Source organism: Octopus bimaculoides, chromosome 6 (genome assembly GCF_046866305.1).
Source record: "Octopus bimaculoides isolate indiv1 chromosome 6, ASM4686630v1, whole genome shotgun sequence".
NCBI classification, from domain to species: Eukaryota; Metazoa; Mollusca; class Cephalopoda; order Octopoda; family Octopodidae; genus Octopus; species Octopus bimaculoides.
In genome coordinates this window covers 78,544,899-78,568,030 of record NC_142933.1, presented here as the reverse complement: position 1 = coordinate 78,568,030, position 23,132 = coordinate 78,544,899, and the positions used below count along the sequence as shown (strand labels likewise).

The following is a 23,132-nucleotide window of genomic DNA, read 5'->3' as shown; positions in this document are numbered from 1 at the left end:
GCTCTCCTCAGTTACACCCTGCACAAGAATATACAATGGTGAACTTTACCTACCTATGGTACTTATTTATAGCAATGTTGATTGGACCATTGTGATGAATTATTATTATTATTATTATTATTATTATTATTATTATTATTATTATAAGCAGAAATCAATGCTTGTGGTAAGATATTAATAGCGCACACTTGACTGTTAAGTTCAATGCAGTGTTGACGTAGGTTGCTGCAGTTCTTTATCTGAAAGTAGCTAATGGAAGTAGAAAAAAATGTTGTTTGGCTATTCTCTAAATCTATTTGAAACAGCAAAAGTTATTCTAAAATGATATAAGAGAGAATATTATATAAAATGTGTGTTTATATGAGAGAGAGAGAGAGAGAGAGAGAAAAGTGGGGAGATTTTCAGATGACAAAAATTATTATTTTCATTCGTTTAGTGCAGAACAATGCAAGCTCATCATTGTCAAAATATGTTTCCATCATTTGAAAATATTAGTAATTTGAGGAAATAAAAATGGAATCTTCATGATTGCAGGCATATATTTGTGAAGTTTTCTGTTAATTATTTTTAAGAATTTAATTGAATTTTCCTTTTTTCTGCAGATTGGAAGTGGGGGTGAGTGGAATAGATGATGGTGATGGAAGGTTGTTTATTGGTATGAAATGCAATTAGCTCTTACATGACTATTTTCAACACCTTCCTCTGGCTATGAGGTGGTGGTAATGGCAGTGAGAAGGCTGAAATGCTCACTGATTCATTTTTCCCATTCCTCTCAATTCATGGTTCAGATTGTGCATGCATGTGTGTGTATTCTGCATATATGTTCTGTTTTATTTAGCTATTCTAATTATTCGTGCATAACTCAATTTATACATATACACTCATTCAACATAGTATTTTTTTTTAATTATAATTTTTATTTTACCATAATTTTTCCTTGATTAATTTTTATTGTATGTAATTTTTTTTCAAGTATTGTGTGAAGTGGGAATGAGGTGAACTTGTTTATTAGAACATCTGCCTGTCTGATCAACATTTGCAATGTTACAGTTTCAATTGCTGCTATATTTGTCCTTCACATTCCACCATCTTCAAACCAAAGAAAGATTTGGCTGTGTACTGACTGACTTCAGAATATGAAACCTGTCTAACATAATTTGCTTAATTATTTCTGCAATCCTGCTTTAAGGATGAAAATGCTAGAAGAGAAATGGTATGGTATTGTTATAGCTATTTTGTTTCTTTAAAGAAACTCTTTTATATCCAAGAACTATAACTATTCTTACATAAGGATTGTTTGGCTTTATTTATTTACTTACTCCCTTAATTTAAACAATATTGTTATGCTTATATTAATTTTGTTTTCGCTTTCTATCTCTTTCTTATTTCACAATTTTAACTTTATTTTCTCTTTCTTTCTAGATTCCGATTCTGATGAAGTGGTAATTATTGGCTCAGAAGGCTTAGATGATACAAATGACGGAGATGTTATCTTTGTATCACAGTACAAATCTTCTTCAGAACCCATTACCATAGATTGTACAACATCTAAAGAAGCAGAAAATGACAGTGCCAAAGTTGTTCATTTAAATGAAGAACAGCACTGTGAAATGGATGAAGATGATGTACAAGATATAAGTACTATTTCCTCAATTAAACTTGCAGACTTCTGTCAGCGTTCCAGTCAAATCTACAATGACGATAATGATCCCACAGATCAGCTTGTTATAAAGCCCCGTGACTCACTTGGATCTTTAAGCATTGGTAATAACTTTGGTCTTTCTCTCTCGGTGGAAGAACACAATAAAACTCAGTCAAAGCCAGTAATGGTTGTTGATGTTTCCCCAAGAATTGAGACTCCAATGGAAAATGATGGTGAGCCTTGTACTCATGAACTGAGTGTTTGTGATAAATGCATACCAGACAAAGAGGAAAATTCTGAATCTCGTATGGATTTTAGGACTAATTTTGACAACACTGAGAATAAAGTGATCATGAAAAAAGAAGAGAATGTCTTGCCCCAAAACTCAGGAATTTGTAAATGGAATGTTGATGAGCCTGTTACGGATAATTGTTCTGGTCAAAAAGCCAGTGGTTTACAACTTCAAGAAGAAGAAGATAATGACACAAGTGTTACAATTACTCCTTGTAGCCAGACAGCTAATATGTTGTCATCAAAATATGATCCCTGCTGTTCAGATTCTTCATCAAATCCAAATCTTATTTATCATTGTATTAAAGAAAAGAATGGCATCAGTGAACACCCTGTGGCTATGTGTCAAAAGCTGAAAACAAAATTCTGCCACTCTTCTGATCCTTCATCGCCAAACAATTCTCCGGATGTTACATCGGTAATTGATCATGGCTCCCCTCGAAAGAAGCACATGTTAACTTCACGAACATGGATTCCAGCCTCTGTAATGGCAGAAGAGGATAATCAAAGAGCAGTAAAGAAAGGTGCTTGTGTAGCTTGCAAAGCACTTGTAAAAGAAGATGAAGGTTCATCTTGTGTTGATCACCATCTTACTTGTAGGGGATGTTTGGAGGACAAAGTAAAAGCAGTTCTAAGTCGAAGATGTTTAGAGGTAAGTTATTAGTTGCATGTAGTTATTTACTGCTCAGTTTTAAAATGTATAATGTGACTACAATAACATTTCTAGATAAAACCATATCATTAATAAGATTACATTCAGTTTCTAAACAGCTTCCTTTTTGTTCTATTTCAATAAATTTTGAGCCACAGTAATTTGCTGATTATTTTTCAGTTGAAGTGTGACTGCTATTTCTTCTTGAAATACATGTCTCCTTGTAAGTGGCCTCTACTCTTTGGAGCTGGCTAGTTTCATGCCACATATGCCCAAAATCTCCAACCTCACTCACCTCTCCTCCTCTTATCACTCATTTTGTGTCCACTTGTCTCACTAGGTCCTCCACTTACTGGTTTCCTCAGAACATCAGGTATCTGGACTTTCCTGCAACTGTTAATTTACAATTGTTTCGTTGCTGTTGTTCAGCTTATCTTAGACGGCCTGCAAAAACCAGACCAAGTCATTAAAAACAGTATTGTATGTCAATGAAATTGTTACTAGGCTAACAAATAGCTGAATTTAATGTTAATTAGATATGATGACGACTGTTACTGAGGTACGGCTGAAAGTGTCAGACTAATTACTCAGAAAAACTGAGTGTTTAAATATCTAAAAACAATGGAGATGAGTTTGACAGGATCAGCTGATTGGACATATAGACAATGAAATTTGGCGTGGATTTAGTCTTTAAAACCAAATGGTGATTACTCTATCTTGAGAATAACCACTATTTAATGAGTATAAGCAGTATACAATTTTAGTTTAATTATCAAAAGCAAGTGAATTTGAGTGATATTTGCAGTAGAATAAACACATAACACATGAAATATATACATGACACCTTTCCTAAATAGCCATTGCACTTCAGTATATGAATTACATATATCAAGATACACCTAAAAATATTGCTACTGGTCCCTCACCAAGCCACTTCCCAACTCACAACCTTTGGTGTAATGCCAAATCTCATCCCAAAATTTCCTTTCAACTAACTTCCTGAAACCATTAATATAGATGCCACATGTTTCTGTGTTAACTTCTAAAACATGGTATGATGCCAGATCTAAAAATGTACTTCCTCACAAACACTTCTGTTAGTGTTTAATATGGACACTGCCATCTTTACTTTTGGGATTTGGACAGCATGGCCACAAAAAAAAGAAAAAATACTAAGTTGGAAACCATATTGCTTTGCTAGAAAACTTTCATTCTGCAACAAACCAAGTTCTTGATTGACAATGTTAAAGAATGCTTTTTTTTTTATATATATATTACAATTAATCTAATTTGAGAGAATATTTTAAAAATCTGTTTTATGTTTGAAGTGGTTATATTTATAATTCATGAAAAGATATGTCCAGGAAGTAAACTATTGTTAATTAAAAGTACATGTGTACTTGTACATACAATATATTTACTCATGCAAAGTATACATGCTTTTAGTTTTCATAAACATCTCTTTGCTAAATCTTGCAAAACACATTGCATGTTACTGTAGATAATTAATATTTCATAATTAATTCAACGACTATTTTTTTTGCAATATTTTCTCTGGAATTTTCTTTTATAAACTAAAATAAATGGTATTAATACTGTTTTATAGTCACTTTGGTCTATATGATGCTTTTAATCTTAGTCTTGAAACAATTTAATCACAATTGTTGTGTGTGTATGTGTGTGTTAACAGACTGGTAGGGTCAGAATATTAACTTGCTTTTGAAGGGCAGAAACAGACATACATAGATAGAATAAAATTACTTGGAAATTAGTTCAGCAAACAAGATGAAGATAGTCAGAGACTATCCTCAAACTTTTTACATAGAATATTCTATGTTTTATATATTTACATTAAAGAAATAGAATTTGACTTTACTTTGTGTGTGTCCAATATTATTGTGGACTACTTCTTAGATGTAAAGAGATTTAAGTTTCCTCTTCACACTTTAATGCAAGCCTTTATGATATTTCTTTATTTTTACTATTTGCTTTTTGATTTTTTTTTTTTTTGTAATGTATTTTCTTCCATTTTAACTGTTAAAATGTGGTAAAAACATTTTGACTTGAACAGATGTCTCCATGATTGTAATTTGCCTCTGTATTTCATAAGTGTTAGTCTAGATCAATTCTTTGTGTCCATTTAAAAAAGAGGACAATCAGAATTCTAAAAATGTTCCATTAATGTATTTGGAGTTCTTGTTATGAAAATGCCAATTGTTTGTAATACCAACTTGGATTGCAATCTCATAAAGAAATAAAGGAAAACATTCTATAGCTGCTGTCGCTATTGCTAGGGAAGAAAAGAGACTTTTTTTCCAGGTAGTATATTCTTGTATTTGTTCCTTAGTGAAGTCATTTAATTTACTTTGTCATGAATTTCTGTGATAGGGACTACAACAATGTACATGTATGTTGCTGTGTGTGTATGCGTGTGTGTTAACAGACTGGTAGGATCAGAATATTGACTAGTTATTGAAGGACAGAAATATAGACATACATATCAAGGATTAAATGGGTATTGTTTGGAAATTAATTCAGCAAATAAGATGAAGATAGTCAGAGACTATCCTCAATTGTCAATTTTACAGCCAGTTACTTACTATCAAAGTTGGTATGAGTTATACCAACTATTACAAACTACAGGAAAATTCCAATCGCATTACTTCGAAATAAATATAGTAAGTGTAAATGGAGAGAAAAACCTTTGGATTATGAAAAATTCTTTAGTTCAATACTTGAATTTCTGAAAGTAACTGATATGAGACATAGCAATCTATCCAACTAGAGTTGTTTTTATTTTTTTATTTATTTATTATTTTTTTGAGAGACTTTATCAGATATGCATTTAAGCAATATCAATGAATACAATCTAAAATAATATGCATTTCTATTTATTGAGACAATCTGTTTTTACTGATTGTTAATTCCAATCTAAACAGGAAGAAAAACCTATTTAACATTAGTTAAATTAGCTTTGGCTAATTTATCTAGAAAACAATTTTAGAAATTTGATTACCTAATCATTTTTTAAAATTATTTTATTCTCCCCCCACACACACATACACACACGCACACACGCATGTGTGAGTATGTGTGCATGTTGAAAAAATGCATAATCATACTAGTCTTCTTATTCCAAGGAATTAGATTTATGTATTGAATGAGATTGCAAAAAGCACAATAGTATCAGCAAAAATTTCCACTATGTTTGATATTAAAGGATCTTTATCTTGAGTTTGTTGTAACATTAGTGTGGTTGAATAGGTAGGTTCATTGAGTTATAATCCATGGGGTCAAAATCGGCTACAGTGATCTATTATTTTTTTGTACGTGTGAATAATTGATGAGTTGCTAAGATCATTATCTTGCTATTAAAACAAACATCTCCTTTCATATGCCAGTAAGAAAACAGATTCAATATAGATATATGGAGTATTTATTTGGGGTTTCAACTCTGGAATGGAATAATGATTTAATTCTATTCCCCTGAACTGCCTTAAACTCTACTCTAGATAATCCTATACAAGTGTTGGGGTGTATGTTATGCCACATTGGTGTAAGGAAACACAGATCATGCTCCTATACATGTAAGACATCCAGTTGTGAAACTACCTTAAAGAAAATCCAATGGAATTCTACAGAAAATCTTAGTTGGTTTGTAAGTCAATGCCAATCCAGATTCTTTCCAAACTATTATTATTTAGGTGGATTTATATACGACCAAAAAAATCATGAGATTGTTTAAGATTTCATGAATATTTTTTTATCTATATTCACAAGGATTCTCCCTATATAATTTGTAAGTCATTGATTTGGTCACTCGCGATACAAATGTAATCTACTGAATAAATGTATATATAAATATATAAACAAGATTAAAAGTTGTACATTTATTTGTATGCAACAACTCCGGATTAGAAATTGAAAAATTATAATCTAGTTGAGAGAATTAAATCATAATGGAATCTCGTTGACTGACATGCTATTTAATACTGTTTTCATAAAGAATCTAAACCATTATTTATTTATAATTCTTAGATAAATAAATTTTTACACTTGTGTGCTCTTATATATATATATATATATATATATATATATATATGACTTGCATTTAAATGGAGGCGTGTATGCTCACGCGCACACATTATATATATATATATATATATATAATGTGTGTGCGTGAGCATGTGTGCGCGTGAGCATACACGCCTCCATTTAAATGTAAGTCATTGCTATTATGTTAAATTGTCGTATGTCCAAATTGACCAAATGCAGTTTTTTGAATATTTATTTTTGCTTGCAATAGTCGGTTCTTTTGGTCAAACTACCATATCTCGAGCTGCTTCAGATGCTAAGATATCAAAAATAATCAAAGTGTAGTACGATTACCACGGTTTTGCTATGAAATGGTGAGACTATTATTTTGTTTTCTGAAAAAGCAACGTTTTGGACTTAAAACACTTTTGCATAATAGCAACAAAGTATATTTAAATATATGTAGTTAATTGCAAGCTACCGTGCATATGGTTGGGAACAATATCAGAGGAAGGTTAACAGGGAAAATAGCTTTTGTATGTGGAAGATGCATAGGTACAATAAATACCGAAAATGTACAGAAAATAGGCTCCATTAACTGCCAGTGGAGCTAGCTGGAGGTAGTAGATAGCTTCCATTGTCTAAGTGACTAAGTTAGTAGCGGAGGTAGATGCTCCAGAGCATAGCTGTGAAAATAAGATTAGTCAGGGCAAAGTTCAGAGAGCTCCTACCTCAGCTAGCAGCAAAGGGCCTCTCTCTCAGAGTGGAAGGCAGATTGTAGGATGCCTGTGTGTAAACAACTATGCTAGATGGCAGTGAAACATGGCAGCCAAGGACGTGCATAAGCTTGAAAGGAATGGAACCAGTATGCTTCGTTGGATGTGCAATGTCAGTGTGCATGCTCAACAGAGTGTAAACATCTTGAGATAAAAGTTAGGCATAAGAGGCATCAGATGTGATGACTGTGTAAGAGAGATGACTGTGCTGGTATGGTCATGTGATGTGTATGGATGAGGATATCTGTGTAAACAAGTGCCGAACTCTGTGTAGGGAAACTGTAGTAGAGGTAGACCCAGGAAGACCTGGGACGAGGTGGTGAAGCATGATCTTTGAACTTTGGGCCTGACAATGACTGGTGACTGAGACCTTTGGCGATATGCTGTGCTTGAGAAGACTTGTCAAGCCAAGTGAAATCATAGTTCTGGCTGATGCTGGTGTTGCATATCTGGCATCTGTGCCGGTGGCATGTAAAAAGTGCCTTTCAAGCATTGGGCCTTATGGAGGCACAGTGGCTGAGCTTCTTTCGGGTGTTGGGCCTTGTGGAGGCACAGTGGCTGAGCTCTTTGCGAGTGTTGGGCCTTGTGGAGGCACAGTGGCTGAGCTCTTTGCGAGTGTTGGGCCTCACAGAGGCCAAGTGGCTGAGCTCCTTTTGTGCATTGGGCCTTACGGAGGAAAAAGTGGCTGAGCTCCTTTCGAGCGTTGAGCTTCACAGAGGCAATGACAAAGATCTTTGATTTTATGTCATGTTTGAGAAGACCCCATCAAACCGAGCAAAATCGCAGTCATGGCTGATACCTACACTCTTGAAGCAGTTAGCATTAGAAGGGACATCCAGCCGTAGAAACCATGCCAAATCAGATTGGAGTCTGGTGCAGTCTTCTAGCTTGCTAGCCCTGGTCAAACTGTCCAACCTAATGATGATGATGAATTGCAATTGTGACTGTAATAAAAATAATGCCATCAACATTAATGAAAATTACTTTCAAGAGACAAGGGAGAGAATTCATGTGACCAGAAATTAGATTTATTAGTCGGTATTCAATTATGTTCTTCACTGGAAAAGATCATAAATGCAAGTATATATTGTGTGTGCGTGTGTGGAAATATCTAAATCTTATTTGTTCATCATCATTGCTTTATATCCATTGCTTATGCTGGCATTTGCTTGATGGATTCACCACAGTCTTACTATGAAGTTCCTGCCATCAAAAATAGGTTAGAGAACATGTCTCACTTGTACATTCCATTTTTGGCAAGGCTTCTTATGGTTGGATACCCTACCTAATTACCCACTAATTTACGGTGTGCTGGGTACATTTTATCATGACACTAGCACTAGACAGCTTTTCTTGTCATCCTTATGTTGTCGCTGTTCATTTGTCCATCACTTTGCAGAGTGTACTGAGTGCATTCTACTGCAACACAATTAAAGAGAACCTTCTACTCTGTCTCCATTCATTCAAATCAGCATGATTAAGAAGCGGCTGATGAAAGTGAGATAACTAGAATCAGAGAGTGGTATAAGAGAAAGTATAACAAGAGGAAACAGAAATAGGGGCAAAAGGGTGATAGATGAAGAATTGATGGAAGAGACAGTGTTTGATAGCTACATGCTTGTTGTTAATAATGAGATTGAATAGATAGAAAAACAAGATTTAGAGTGATAAGATGGAGACAGGATGATCATGGAATTCTTACCTACTCATTTCCTATTTATCAAGTGTGTCAGTTTCCCTAATGGTTAAAGAGTTCTGTTTTTCATACTTAAGTAATTACAAATTTTACTTTGAGGTTATTCAATTTGAGGTTTTGCTTCCATGTTCAAAATTTCTTCTCTAAAACTTCTACATGAATTAGATCCACAGCATACTGAAGTTTCCGTTCATAGTTGGTCATAACTCCTCTGTTATGATCCAGAAGACTTAAGTGAACAAGACAACCATGCCCTGATGGACCCTACCCATTTGTTAAATTTAGCACTGAACATATTGATAATTCATACTTTGATGACTGCACCTCTGTATATGGTGTCTTACATGGCTCTCATAATCCATTTATCTATTGCTGTTTTCTTTAGCAACCATCACATTACAGAACATGGAACCCAGTCAAATACTTTCTCCATGTTGATGTGTGTTAGATATAGTGTTTTACTCTTAGCTAAATACTTTTATAGTTGTCTCACTCGAGAAATAGCATTAACAGTATATCTTTCTAATCTAAAACCAAATTGGGTCTCATCCTAAGTCTATTTTTAATCAGTTATGCTGAAGCTCTGCCATTAATTTTTATAATCTGATCCATTAATTTGATGCTTCAAGTTGTTGCTTTTCTGTAGTGCATCTCCTCTATTTGCTGACATTAATACCACTATACTAATAATTAGGTATAACGCCTCTCTGTACTATCAGGTTGACTATGTAAATGACTAGCTGATGACATGTTTTACTGGATAGATGTTTTAAGCATCTCAATGGTTGTTCCTGATGTTTCAGCTGCCTTCCATGTTTTCATATTCTTAAACTCCCCTTACAAATATAATACTGTCAACTTCAATGGCTGGTCCAGTGGCTACCTCTAGGACATCTTCTGTTGGATGTACTTGGAATAGACCTCCTTACATTCTACTCATTTAACGCATGTGTGCATGCACATGCATGTACATATATAAAGATTTGCAACTCCTCTACCAGCAGTACTGCATCCAAAGCTAAGTGCCACCTCTGAGCTCCTGTAGAACTGTGTGAATGTGCATTATCAGGATCATTGTTTTATATAACAAGGAAATTATATCAGAGAGATTTACCTGTTAGAAATAGGTTTTGTTCTACTGCACACATTAAAAATATCAGTTGAATTTTAATAATGTAAAGGAAAAGCATTTCAACTTTAAAATGTTCTGCATTTAATTCCCTTTTGAGCTGGGGATGGACTGTTAGTACAAACTATACAATGAATGTCGGACAGTATGTTTATGGATATGGTTAGGAGTAATTTATGGAATATGTCAGATATAAATATAGGAAATAGAGACACTGATGACAGCTCAGGATAACATTACATTTGAACAAAGCTGTCAGGCAAGTGTGAAAAAATATATACTGATGCAGATTTTATTTTGTAATGTATGTTCACTATAAGAGATAGGTCATGAAAAAAACATTGTGCTAAAATAAGAAAACTTTTTTTTTTAAATATTAGCTTCTGAAAATTAATAGCGTAGGCTAATTATAGCTTTATTGATAGCAGTTTAATTACCTATTAATATGATGTCCTTCAAAACAACTAATTTGTACTAGAAATAGCTAATATATTTCTTTTTTTCCTTACACATTTAGCTTAATAAGCAATTTTGTTATATTAGTCTGCTTAAGTAGTTCCTTTAAAAAGGGGCTGTTTAAGGCTTTAATTTGAATGTTATGTTTTACACAGTGTCCATTTACTGGCTAGCAATTCATCTGAAGCACTCTTAGGTGGAACTAAAAAGAAAAAGAAAATAGCCATAGTCATAAATAATATATCCAATGCACTGATTCATCATCATCATCATCGATTAATGTCCGCTTTCCATGCTAGCATGGGTTGGGCGATTTGACTGAGGACTGGTGAAACCGGATGGCTACACCAGGCTCCAATCTGATTTGGCAGAGTTTCTACAGCTGGATGCCCTTCCTTATGCCAACCACTCTGAGAGTGTAGTGGGTGCTTTTACGTGCCACCCGCACCACACGAGGCCAGTCAGGCGGTACTGGCAACAGCCACGCTCAAATGGTGTATTTTATGTGCCACCCACACAAGAGCCAGTCCAGGGGCACTGGCAACGATCTCGCTCGAAAAGTCCATTGAGAATTATATTCAAATGTTGGGGCCAAATATAAACTGAGTTGGCAGCAATTGATTGTTAATTGTGATTCAAGTGATGTTAATACTAATGGTTATGGTAATGATCAAAAATGACCAAAACCTAACTTATTCTGTCAGTGAATTTAGTTTATGGTTTGTAGATCTAGAAGGATTTTTTTGTTAAATAATTTTTGCTTGACCAGTTATCAGTCAAATGTCAATAGCTTTATTAGTTTTTCTACTTCAGGATATAAATAATCAGACATCATTCTAGTCAAATAATTTAATATTTTTCAAAAGAGAATTATCCAGCTTACCTACTTTCAGCTACAGCAAAGTTTCTTATTACTATTAATAATAATAATGATGCTAGAGAAACAGACTGGGTGTTATATAGTATCAAGTCTAATATCTCGTTGTTCAGAGATCAAATCTTGCCAAGGTCAATACAATAAATAAAAGTAATTTTGGGGGCTGAATGAACTATTTTATGCTTTCCTCTAAAAAAATTAAACCTGAGCTGACAATAATTGTGTAGATAAGTTATCACTGGTCTGGATTTACCAACAAAGTCCAATTGTTGAAACCATTTAACTTTATGTCCATTTAAGTATGTCACCACGTGTTAAAGCATAATCATTAACCTTCCTCTTATCTTCTCTCTTGAGCATTTCTGACTTCATATGACTTGTATAAGCTAAAATTATTGTTGTTAGTTTCTGTTATATTGCTCCAGTATTAAATAACCTATACACTGTGCCAAAATATATAAAAAGTTTGTTAGTCCTTTCAAAGCTTTGAGAATCTGAGAAATGTCAACAATTACAAATATGTTGCTCTGTATTGGTTGATTTTAACATTTGACATCTCTTAATCTAACTTTACAATCATATCCTTTCCTCCCAAGGAATCATTTTACTTTTCATATCTCTCTCTTCACGTGATTCTAAGCAGTTTTCACATTGACATAATCATATAACATACGACTCTGTTTGGTTTCTTGGATGCCTGCTGACATCTCTAACTTGTTTTAAACCTTGATTCTAACAGTTCTGAATCTCTTTCACAGACTTGATTTACATTAGGTGCAGGAGTGGCTGTGTGGTAAGTAGCTTGCTTACCAACCACGTGGTTCCAGGTTCAGTTCCACTGCGTGGCACCTTGGGCAAGTGTCTTCTACTATAGCCTCGGGCCAACCAAAGCCTTGTGAGTGGATTTGGTAGACGGAAACTGAAAGAAGCCCATCGTATATATATATATATATATATATATATATATATATATATATATATATAGATGATGATGTATATGTTTGTGTGTCGCTGTTTGTCCCCTCAACATCGTTTGACAACTGATGCTGGTGTTTACGTCCCCATCACTTAGCAGTTCGGCAAGAGAGACCAATAGAATAAGTACTAGGCTTACAAAGAGTAAGCCCTGATGTCAATTTGCTTGACTAAAGGCGGTGCTCTAGCATGGCCGCAGTTAAATGACTGAAATAAATAAAAGAAAAAGAATAATACTACTTTCATATCAATTCCTTGTTATTATCCAGCAGGAGTGCAGACATCAACATGCATATCCTCTTGCTAATGTCTGGAGGAATTAGCTGGACTCTGTCCCAGTTTTTAAAAAGAAAATAAGTCACTTACCAGCTCAGTAAATTACTGTCTGATCTCACTAACTTCTCATTAACATATCTGAGAGGATGGTAAAATCAAAAATAGCTGCCTTTCAAGAGAAAAATCTACTTCTTTCTCCCTATTAACATGGATTTTGTGGTAACAGTGACTGCTTAAAACAGCTTTTCCATCACTTTGATATAATCTTAAATTCTCTGGGAGAGAGTTACAATACAGATGTCATTTATTTTGACATCAGTAAAGCTTTTAACAGTCGATCACTGAATGCGGCTGAAGAAATTATCCAACATTGGAGTCTATATTAAGCTACTGTTGTGATTGATGGAATTTACTCAAAACCAGCTAAAGTCAATAGTGACGTCCAGCCCCACTCCACCATGTACTGTGTTAGGCCCACTTCTGTTTATAAAGTTACACAAATGACATTGGATATGCCATCAAAATAGCAAAAAAAGAAATTGTTGCAGATGACTGAGTTCCAGAAAGTCATCAAAGATATATGTGACTGAACAGAACTCTAATTCAATCTATATGCTGTGATTTGATGGGTGAAAAACAACATACTGCTAAATGAGGAAACATTCAAGCCAATTCACTTTGGGAAAGGGAACATACTTAAACAGCTGTATTCTTTTCCCTTGGGTGAGCTCCTCAAAGCACCAAAAACAAAAAAAAAACATCAGAGACTTAGTTATAACTGTGGACAGCAACCTAAGTTGTGGCACTTACATCAACAATTGACATAGCTTGCAGATTATGCTTATGGATCCCTTGAACTTACTGTTCCAGAGATCCTGAAACCATCATTCTTCTTTTCTCTGTTTGTCAAGTCACATGGGAACTGAAACACCCTGGCAATTGATCACAAAAGAAAGTGACATAAGTCTAGACTATTGGGATTGCTTCAAGATGCTCAAACTTTTTTCTTTTCAATGCCACTGTGAGCACTACATTATTTGTAAAACCTAGAAAATATTCCATCAATGCCTATGCAAATGATCCTAGCATAAATTTTATTGCAACATAGCAACACAACATTTTTGCCTCAGACAGTCCTGCTTTATTCAACATTATCCCAAAAGAAATTAATAAAGTAAAAGAGCTCATAACATTCAAATGGTACCTGGACAAATTCCACTAAAAAATACCAGATAAATCACTCACATCAGAGTAAACAACTCTCTGTTTGTGTAGGCTATGATGTCCTAAAACATTACTTCAAAAACTATCTTAAATGGTGCTATAAGTTAGATATGGCCTGGCTAATAATGACTGAAACCTAATTTATTGTGTCTGTGGGTTAGTTTACTATTTATAGACTCTAGAGGGTTTTTTTGTTAAATAATTTCAGCTAGTATAGTTATCATTCAGATGTCAATAACTTCATTAGTTTTTCTTGTCTATAACTACCTCAGTATATAAATAAAGAATAGACACCATTCTAGTAAAGTAATTTAATATTTTTTAACACTATTTTCCCTTTTTCATGCACATTAGCCAGATTTTTTTATGTACATGTTGAACCTCAATGGAAAAAAACAACTATTAAAAACAGGTTGTTGTTCCACTCGTGATCTTTGATTGAGCAAACTTATAAGCAAAAAGCATTCCTGTCATAACAATTCCATCTTATTAGAGTATCTAGGTCTACATTACTCAGTGACTCCTCTCTTGTTTAAAATAATAGGGTGTGTTTTTAAAGAAATCCAGTTGCTATTTCTAGTAGTTTGAATGACCACGTTGGGTCTTTTGCTGGTTTGTAACTGCTTATATTTTCAACAATCAACAAAAGAATATCTTATTGAAGCAAAATTCTTTAGAAATTTCCAGAGCATCGTAATTCAGTGGCTTATTTGTTTCTTCTTACAAGCAAATATTTCCAATCTTGTTTGTCGTTTTATCATCCACCACAGGTTTCCTGAATATTAAGAGAATTTATAATTATATGGTGGCTTCCTACTTCATTTGTGATGTATTCAGTCTATTAACAATTGCCATACAATTATCATGCCTGGCATGTATTATGTGGCTTCTTATCACATGTGTTTTTGATCAACATTGTCATTCAAATACCTGGTTAGCATTCCTATGAAGATCAAAGCTTTTGTCTTATGTATTTAGGAATGTAACTTATCTGGAGTTGTTTTCGTCATTAAAAATTACTAGTTTAAGAAATCTAATTTGGCATTAAAAAAATCCAGTCTTACAAGCTAAATATTTTAATTGGATACGGGCAGACTTTGATGCAGGTGAATCTATCCTGACTCCTCCCTTACCAAAAACAATTTCTGAAGACTTTTGTGCTTTTTACTTTCTTTCTCATCTTTGTTGGTCTACTGTTTATTTACAGTAACTTTGTGGATACTCCCTCCTATCTACGGCTCAAGAATTTACCCTTATATGTATGTCTACACCAGTCCACTTCATTGTTCAGTTGAATTCCCTTTACTGTGAAAACCACTTTCATCTTGAATAAACCAAGAGTTTCTCACCATTCTAGCATGTAACTTTTTCTATGTCTTAAATCATGTAGCCTTTTTTTTTAATGTTTATTAGAAATTTAATCATTTCAAATAGTTTCACAATCATATTTTTTTTTAAGATTTTCTTATGTTTTGCTTAAGTATATTTCATTAATATTCTTTTAATCCTTCAGCATTCAGATTACTCCAACAAATGCAATGCTTATTTATTACCTCTGCCAAGGAAGGAGGTTGTTTTCATCGGCATTGGTTTGTCCTTGTGAACGGTATCTGATGAAACTTGCAGGAAAAGTTGGTAATGACACAAGGAACAGATGATGAAATTTTGGTAGTGATCTGGGGAATTTTTATGGATTCTTGAAGGATTTGTTATATTTACTTTACATGAAGTATTACAATGTTACGTTCTTTGATTATCTCCCTTGAAAACATGTTCATCGTTTCAATGTAACCTATGGTGGTGTTGTGTTTCCAAAGTTTATTTTTGTTTCTCTATTAGTAATTTTATTCGCGTTAAGTGTGTATCACTCAAGTTTTAGGTAATTGTCGTTTCTTTTTAGTTGTATGGTGAAACTAACTTGCTGTTGTCATTGATGTATTATAACTGCTTCAGATGATTCAAATGTTTTTAAAGGGTTTTTTTAAAAAATCATATGGCTGTGTTATTTCTTTAAAACTCCGCCAAGGAGGTTATGTTTTATGCCGGTGTTGGTTTGGGAAATTTGGCGATTTTCAGCATGCATGTATATGTGTGGAAATGAGCTGCTTGGTGGAGGTCTGCACTCTCCGAGTGCTTTTCTAGTTCACATTGCTTTGAGTCAAGATTTCAGTGATGTGACTGTTTTTGAACGATATTGTAGGATAGATGTAAGAGGCTGGATCTTATTCTTATTTTGAATGTAAAATAATAGAATATTTCAGGTCAGATATAGATGGTTTAAATACTTGCAGTCAGTTATCTTAAAAACTGAACTCTGTTGATTTTCCTTTGTATCAGTTATCTTTTCAGTTTAGATTTAATATTACTTTTACTTCTCTCGTTGCTTAACTGAATATTCTATAATGAGTAAGTGTTGTAGAATTCAATAGGCACATTGTTAAAAGTCTTAGTTTGGGCAGTTTAGTTCAATTTCCTTATTATGGGTTAATTTCAGAAGTGCATTCAGTTTCAATAAGAAAATTCTTCTAACAAGTTTCCCTTATCTTCCACAGTACCTTTTCATTTCATAATATTGTGGTAGATTTTCCTCCCTATTGTTCATTTTCAGATGTTATTTCTAAAATCTGTTCTCTCATCATTGCTATTTTCTATTGAATTTGTTGCAGATGTTTCTGTTTGTTTCTCCCCTTTCCATAGACCAGTATTAAGTATCAAATGTTTGCATTCTTCTTAAATCTGCTGGCAATATCTCACAGATTTTGAACAGTCATGTGATGGTGTTTTGGAAACTCTTGGTTCCATGCCACTTTTAATCTGGTCATGAATACTCTGCCTTTTCTTCATTCATTTCCATCCTCAATACTGCAATATTTTTATATTAGTAGTTCATGTAATGTAATAGCTTCTATTATGTTTCTTTTGCACTAGTTTATTGGATTTTCTCTATTTCATCCAAGAGAACAACTATACTTCACAACTCTTCTCTAAATGTATGCATTATTATTAGTTGGCAGAAAGTTCATTACCTATTAAGTCCTGCCTCTCAACATTATGAGTTCAAATTCTGCCAAGATTATCTTTGCTTTTCAACCTATTGGCGACATTAAAATAAGTATGAGTAATAAATATACTGGCATCAAATCAGTCAATTACACCCCCCTCCAGCAAAAATTAGCCTTGTCTCTAATCAAAAAAATTTCCATCCTTTATCATTACTACCATTTTTATTAATTTATTATTCCTATTTATAGTCATTGTGCCTGTTTGTTTGCAAAAGAAAACAAATATCTATTTTACTAATAACTCTTACTTCTGATTTCTTATTTATTCATTTTTTTTTTTTTTTTTAAATGCCCTGTAATGTTGTAAATATATTTTTGGTGACCTTGTAGCAATTAAATAAATCATCATTGTTGCTGTTGTAGGAACTCATCACTATCTTGAAATTTATGAAAGCTGTAGTAGTTCCCTCACTCTTTCTCTCTCTCTCTCTCTCTCACACATACACTTGCTCACCTACTCACAAATTTAGTGTTAACTTAACCAGTTCCAGTTTGGTTGTTAAGAGCATAAATTATTTAGACAGAAAATATGTAATAACTTTTTTCATTAATGTATCTTCTTTACTTAGTATCACTGATCCTGTTTCTAAATATGTGGTCATATGACTTGAACTCCATTTTAGGCACAGACATTTTGAGATTAAGTAAATGAATAAATATAGATGAGGATACTATTAAGATTTGACATCCAGAAATTACAGCTTAGAGTTTGCTCTATTAAAAATGCTTCAAAATTCTTTCCAATTAATCTCTTTTTCTCTTTCTCAATTTTGACTTATGACTAAAAAAATTTCCTAAAGCAACTGTTACCAAAATTGACAGGCTTGGGTGTTTTAAGGGCTAGAAAAGTTAACTCAAAATAGACGATATATAGCTAGACAATTTTCATCACTTGGCTTGTGTTTCTGAGTCAATATCATCATCGTCTTTTGTAGCTAAAATAATAAATATTAGTTTTAATAAATAAATATTTAGTCACACTGTGAGTCTAATTTCATGAACATGATTCCATATATTTATATATGAACACATGCTGTTATGATACTCTAATAATTAGTACCAATTTTAAACTTGTTAAGTTGTAAAATTAGCCCTTTCTCTAAGAGAAACAAGTTATATTGGTTTTTATATCTGTATGGATTGATGGTTACTAGAATTTTACATAAATTGTTGAAGTAGACATTTAAAAAAATAGTTTGTTTATTTTTTTATAACATCCATAAATAGCTTTTGATAAACATTTCAAAGCTTTCATCGAACATGTTACTATTTCGTTTGACTCACAAGTATTGAAGAGTAACAGTTACAGATATCCTCTTATGTTGAATGCATGGTTGCTCTTTGATTCACAATCAAGATCATTTTGTTTCACTTAAGCTTTTAATACTTTTAATATAATCATGATGACTCAGAAGTGGAGTATTTAATAGACACTTTTCATTATCTAGTTTCTTTTGATTTGATTGCATTTCCTTTATCTATAAGTGAATGGTATGTACCTCTTTGTATTAACTCTAATATTTTACAGGTACTCAATTTATTGACTCTGCCCTTGTGTCATACAAGGAAAATGTGGTTAGTTGTGTAACTGTGTGCCTTTCTCAAGGCTCTAAATAACATATATGAAGTAAAATTGCAACAACCAGAAATCAAAATTGAATCACAGACACAACTCCACTTCTACACCATTATTAGTAGACTTTAATCTACTAAATAACATTCTACCACATCTAACTTCATAATCATTTGGCAGACAATACAGTGAGTATAATAGTAGGAGATAAACTGACAGTAAACCAAGTCCACACCGACATATGGTGGGTGCAATACAAATTCATTGGAAGGGACTTGGATTTGGTGCAGGTCGGTTCAGACAGTTTGCTAGTTGCATAGTGAATGCAGATTTGTTAGCAATTGTCAAAACAAGGGGAACAGAGAGAGGAGAGCTTCATTTGATCCAATGTGCTCAAGGACAGATGACGAAATAGGAAGAACATGTTGTTGAGAGAAAAATAAGTTGGAATGAGATATGGAGGTGGACTACATCACAGCGAAGTTTTCTGATTCATTCATCTTATGATGTCTTGTCATTGCCTACAAATCTAGTAAGATGGCACATCTCAGAAAATGATATATACAAATGTGGAAAAGTCAGAACACTGAAACATATTCTTTCCAACTGTTCACTGGCATTAAATAGATATACATGGAGACAGAATCTGGTTCTTAAGGTTATCTTCAATGCTATAAAGAACCAAATTGTTCTCATCAACAGTGAAAAAACCATTGAAAGTACCAAGCAGAGATTTCATTACTTTCATGCGCTCAGGACGACAGATCCATTTCAAGAAGAAACTTCCTATGAGCAATGAAAAGTGGAACGTCTTTTGGGAGGTGGCTGAAGATTTACCAGGGTGCTGAGGATTCTTTCCCATCCCAGTTACGAAAAAAATGGGTATTATAATGTGGTGTAAAAGAAAGAAAGTGGTAAATCTAGTCGAGTTAACTGTTCCGCATGAAGATAATATGGATGCTGCTCGCTCTTGAAAGATTGACCATTATGTAAACCTCTTTGAGGTATGTGAAGACACAGGCTGGAAAGTGGAGCATTTTCCAATCGAAATCAGATGTAGAGGATTTGTTGGACACTGTTGTTATCATTAGACCTATCTCATCGTAAAGCAAATACCACCATGAGCAATATCCAAACTACAGTGGAAAAAGCTAGCCACTGGATTTGGTTAAAAAGAGACAATGAGTGATGGCTAGAAGAATATTGAGCTATATCTGATAACCAATTGATCTAGCAAGCACGGCCTCATGTGGGTGGGGGTGGGGGGCAGTGTGCAATGATGCTGTTGAGCAGTAGGCTCCAAAATGGTGGGCATTCTCTCCTGATGCCCCCATACACTTACTGGCTTCTGGTATGCAGAGCTTTCGACTAGTAGCATTTTCATGTGCAAGTTGTTTGCAAAACATCTTCCATTTACCCTTTTCATCAATCTTAAGCTTTGTGGCTTATTAGAGAGGACACTGGGGAACTACTTCAGTGAAGCTTCCTTAGTACAATATGACAGCATCTGGAAGTAGATACATTACATATATATATATACACATACATACATATGTAAGAAAAGCGGTGTGGGGGGCGGAATAGTCATTACAGTACACAAGTCCTACTAAATACCCTCCTCAACAAACATGAAAGCATAACTAACAGTCACTTCAGCGAAGTTTTTCTCTTGAGAGTGTCTTTCATAGAATATATTCACCTTTCAGATCAACCGTATATTGAATACTGTCCATGCTGGTTTCATCACACACTGTCTTCAGTTGTGTTGGTTGTATTTTCTCAATTTCCCTTTGCAGACAGTTGAATGTGGCACTGTGATGTTAGATAACTAGCACCCCAGTGTCAAGTATGGCTTGCTCCTTGCTATGTAAGCGTGGTCTGATTTTTTGGATATGTAGCTAACTCAACCCTTCTCAAATATTTTTTGAGATCTTTTTCTTCAAGTAAATGTGAAGCACTTTATCTCTTAATTTTTTTTCTTTGTAGTTGTTTCTTCAGTATTTATAGTTGTTTATACAAGAAAGAATCATCTCATTTGAACTATTTCATATGTGCAATATTTTCTCCTTTTTTGTTTCTCTTCTTTCATTAACGATATTCTGAATTGTGCGTGTTTGAATAGGAGAAAATGTGCCTGTAGCTTTTGTACACCTTATACTGGTTTCTGGTAATACAGTAAATTTCCAATTTGTATTGTGTTAGATCAGTATTTGAAGTAAAAATTTATATGGGATGAAATTTTCAATGGGATGCAAATGGAGTGAAAAGATTATACCTGGGCTTTCAGATGATATTGAATAGGATTTGTAGGGAGACAGATGATTGCATTTAGTGAGCCTTTGTGAGCCTAAACACTTCACATCAAATATTCTCTCTATATAAATATATCTTTTATCAGTGTTTGATTAAAAGCTGCTGCGACCCACATTTGATAAGATTAACTTGAGGAAGAAAGGAATATGGAAGTGTCAGATTAATAAATTCTTTCGAATTTTCTGTGTAATATAAACAAACTGGGAAAATGGGTTTTTTAGTTGATTGTTATTGAAATTGTTCAGAAGTTTCTTTAAATTAAAGAGTTTTTGTAAGTGGTAGGCAAGACACAGTCATGGCTATTGATCTTAGGATGTAGAAATAAGGAAACAATTAGCAAATTGTGAAGCTGAGGTCAATTAAATGATGCACTGAGGAAATACAAATGACAAGAAGCTGAGTGCTAGAATTTTTCATATTGTTAAATATTAAAATAAATATCAGAATATTTCTAGGTTTGGGAAATTTTTCATTTTGATATACAAACAGCTGGTTCACATTTCTTCGATTACAACCTTTTTGGGTTGTAAAAATATAACATTGATTTATTTAAATTCAGTTCTATTTGACAAGAGACTTGAGTATAGTTGAAAGTATTTAAAGAGTTATTGAAGATTTTTCTTAATAATAGATTATAAGATGTGGTTGTTATAATATCCTGTTTCATTGACAAGATGATGCAAATAAGAGTTAAACAGAAATATTCAGTTGTGTCAACCATTCCAACTAATGCTAACTGAAAAAAAGCAGAGGAAATATTGGTAACATTCGGTAATTTGTTTATGTGTGTGTGTATGATTATAGAAGTGAGTTCATAGACATGCCTTGTAATTATCTTACATTTTCTTATTAAATCCAAATCTCACCATTATTTTTTTTTTATTGTATGAACTATAGACTAATAGCAACATTCATAATTTACTGAAATGTTGTCTTAACATTGTAATATCAATTCCAGTACATTTAGATGACATGGTCCAAAGTTGTTCATAAGATCAAGCATACCAGTAATTATTAACATTGGCTTCCAGTTTTAACGAGAACTAATTTTGCTTAAATTTTCTTACCAGAACTATTATTTATGAGGTATAAGGATTCAAAAGACTTTATCTTAGATCATGATGATCTTGAACTGGCTAGCTTGTCACCTAAACATTATTACTTGGTAGTTTTGTGGGTGTTTTTTAAGGACCAGGATAATATTTAACTGCATAGGATTAAAATGAATAGCCAATATGATGGTGTCAAACATAATATCAGTTCTACTTTTACAAATCTGCCTTCTGACCAGGGTTCATTTTTGCTTTTGTATTTAGTCATTGAAGTGATGGTATGAGGCCTGAAATCATTAATATTACCAGTTACAACTAGATCAACTAAATTGTATTTGTTTGCACACCCGTGTGACTTTAAGGTTTCTTTTCTGTAATTCAATGATTTTACAGTGTATTTTGTAATTCAATGATTTTACAATAACTCAGTATCACAGTAAAGATAGTCAGGTGCTGTGACTTAGCATAAAATTAATGTCTGTATTGTGAAACACAACACTGGTGCCAGCTGTCTGCTATAAGCTCAACTATAGACCATAGCAATGAACAACAATTCCTGCTCTTATAACTTTACTATTCAAACTTTCTCTCACTGTCAAATGTTACATAGAGTAAGGAGGAGACTTTCTTATGTCACTTAGCTCTGAAATGTTTCAAAGATAGTGAATAGATAAAAATATAGTTGTGAAAGGTTACTTGTAATATTAGCACTTTTTTTCTTTCTTTTTGAAGCTCTTTATTTTTCATTTTAACCCAATTAATGCCAACCTAGTTGACACTGCCCCAGGGCATATAATACAAAACATTACTTGATTTAAAATGTTCATATTAAATTAAAACTTTCCACCATTATTTTGCATAAAAAACTTTTCTTTTACATACATTCTAAATATCAACTTAAGTAAATAGTTATTTTATTAAATTCCACCAAATTCTTGATTATTTTCAAGATTAATTGAAATTCACATACAGAATACTTCATAAACAAAATATGAATATGAAAGGGTTGAACTACATATGTTAACTAAATAGTTATAGTAACATCACCTTAAAATTGCAGACTTCTGTTTGACACCCACACATACCATTTAATCATCATTATC

At 33.4% G+C, this 23,132-nt stretch overlaps 1 protein-coding gene across 6 annotated transcripts in view; it reads left to right on the top strand.

Moving 5' to 3' along the window:
- The window catches only part of LOC106882913 (uncharacterized), a 168,870-nt gene that overhangs the window by 129,865 nt on the left and 15,873 nt on the right, over positions 1–23,132 (top strand). For all 6 annotated transcript variants that reach the window (XM_052968693.2, XM_052968694.2, XM_089354131.1 and 3 more), the window contains one exon: positions 1,423–2,585. In XM_052968693.2, coding sequence (XP_052824653.1) covers positions 1,423–2,585 — 1,163 coding nt within the window. The remainder of the gene's footprint in view (positions 1–1,422; positions 2,586–23,132) is intronic.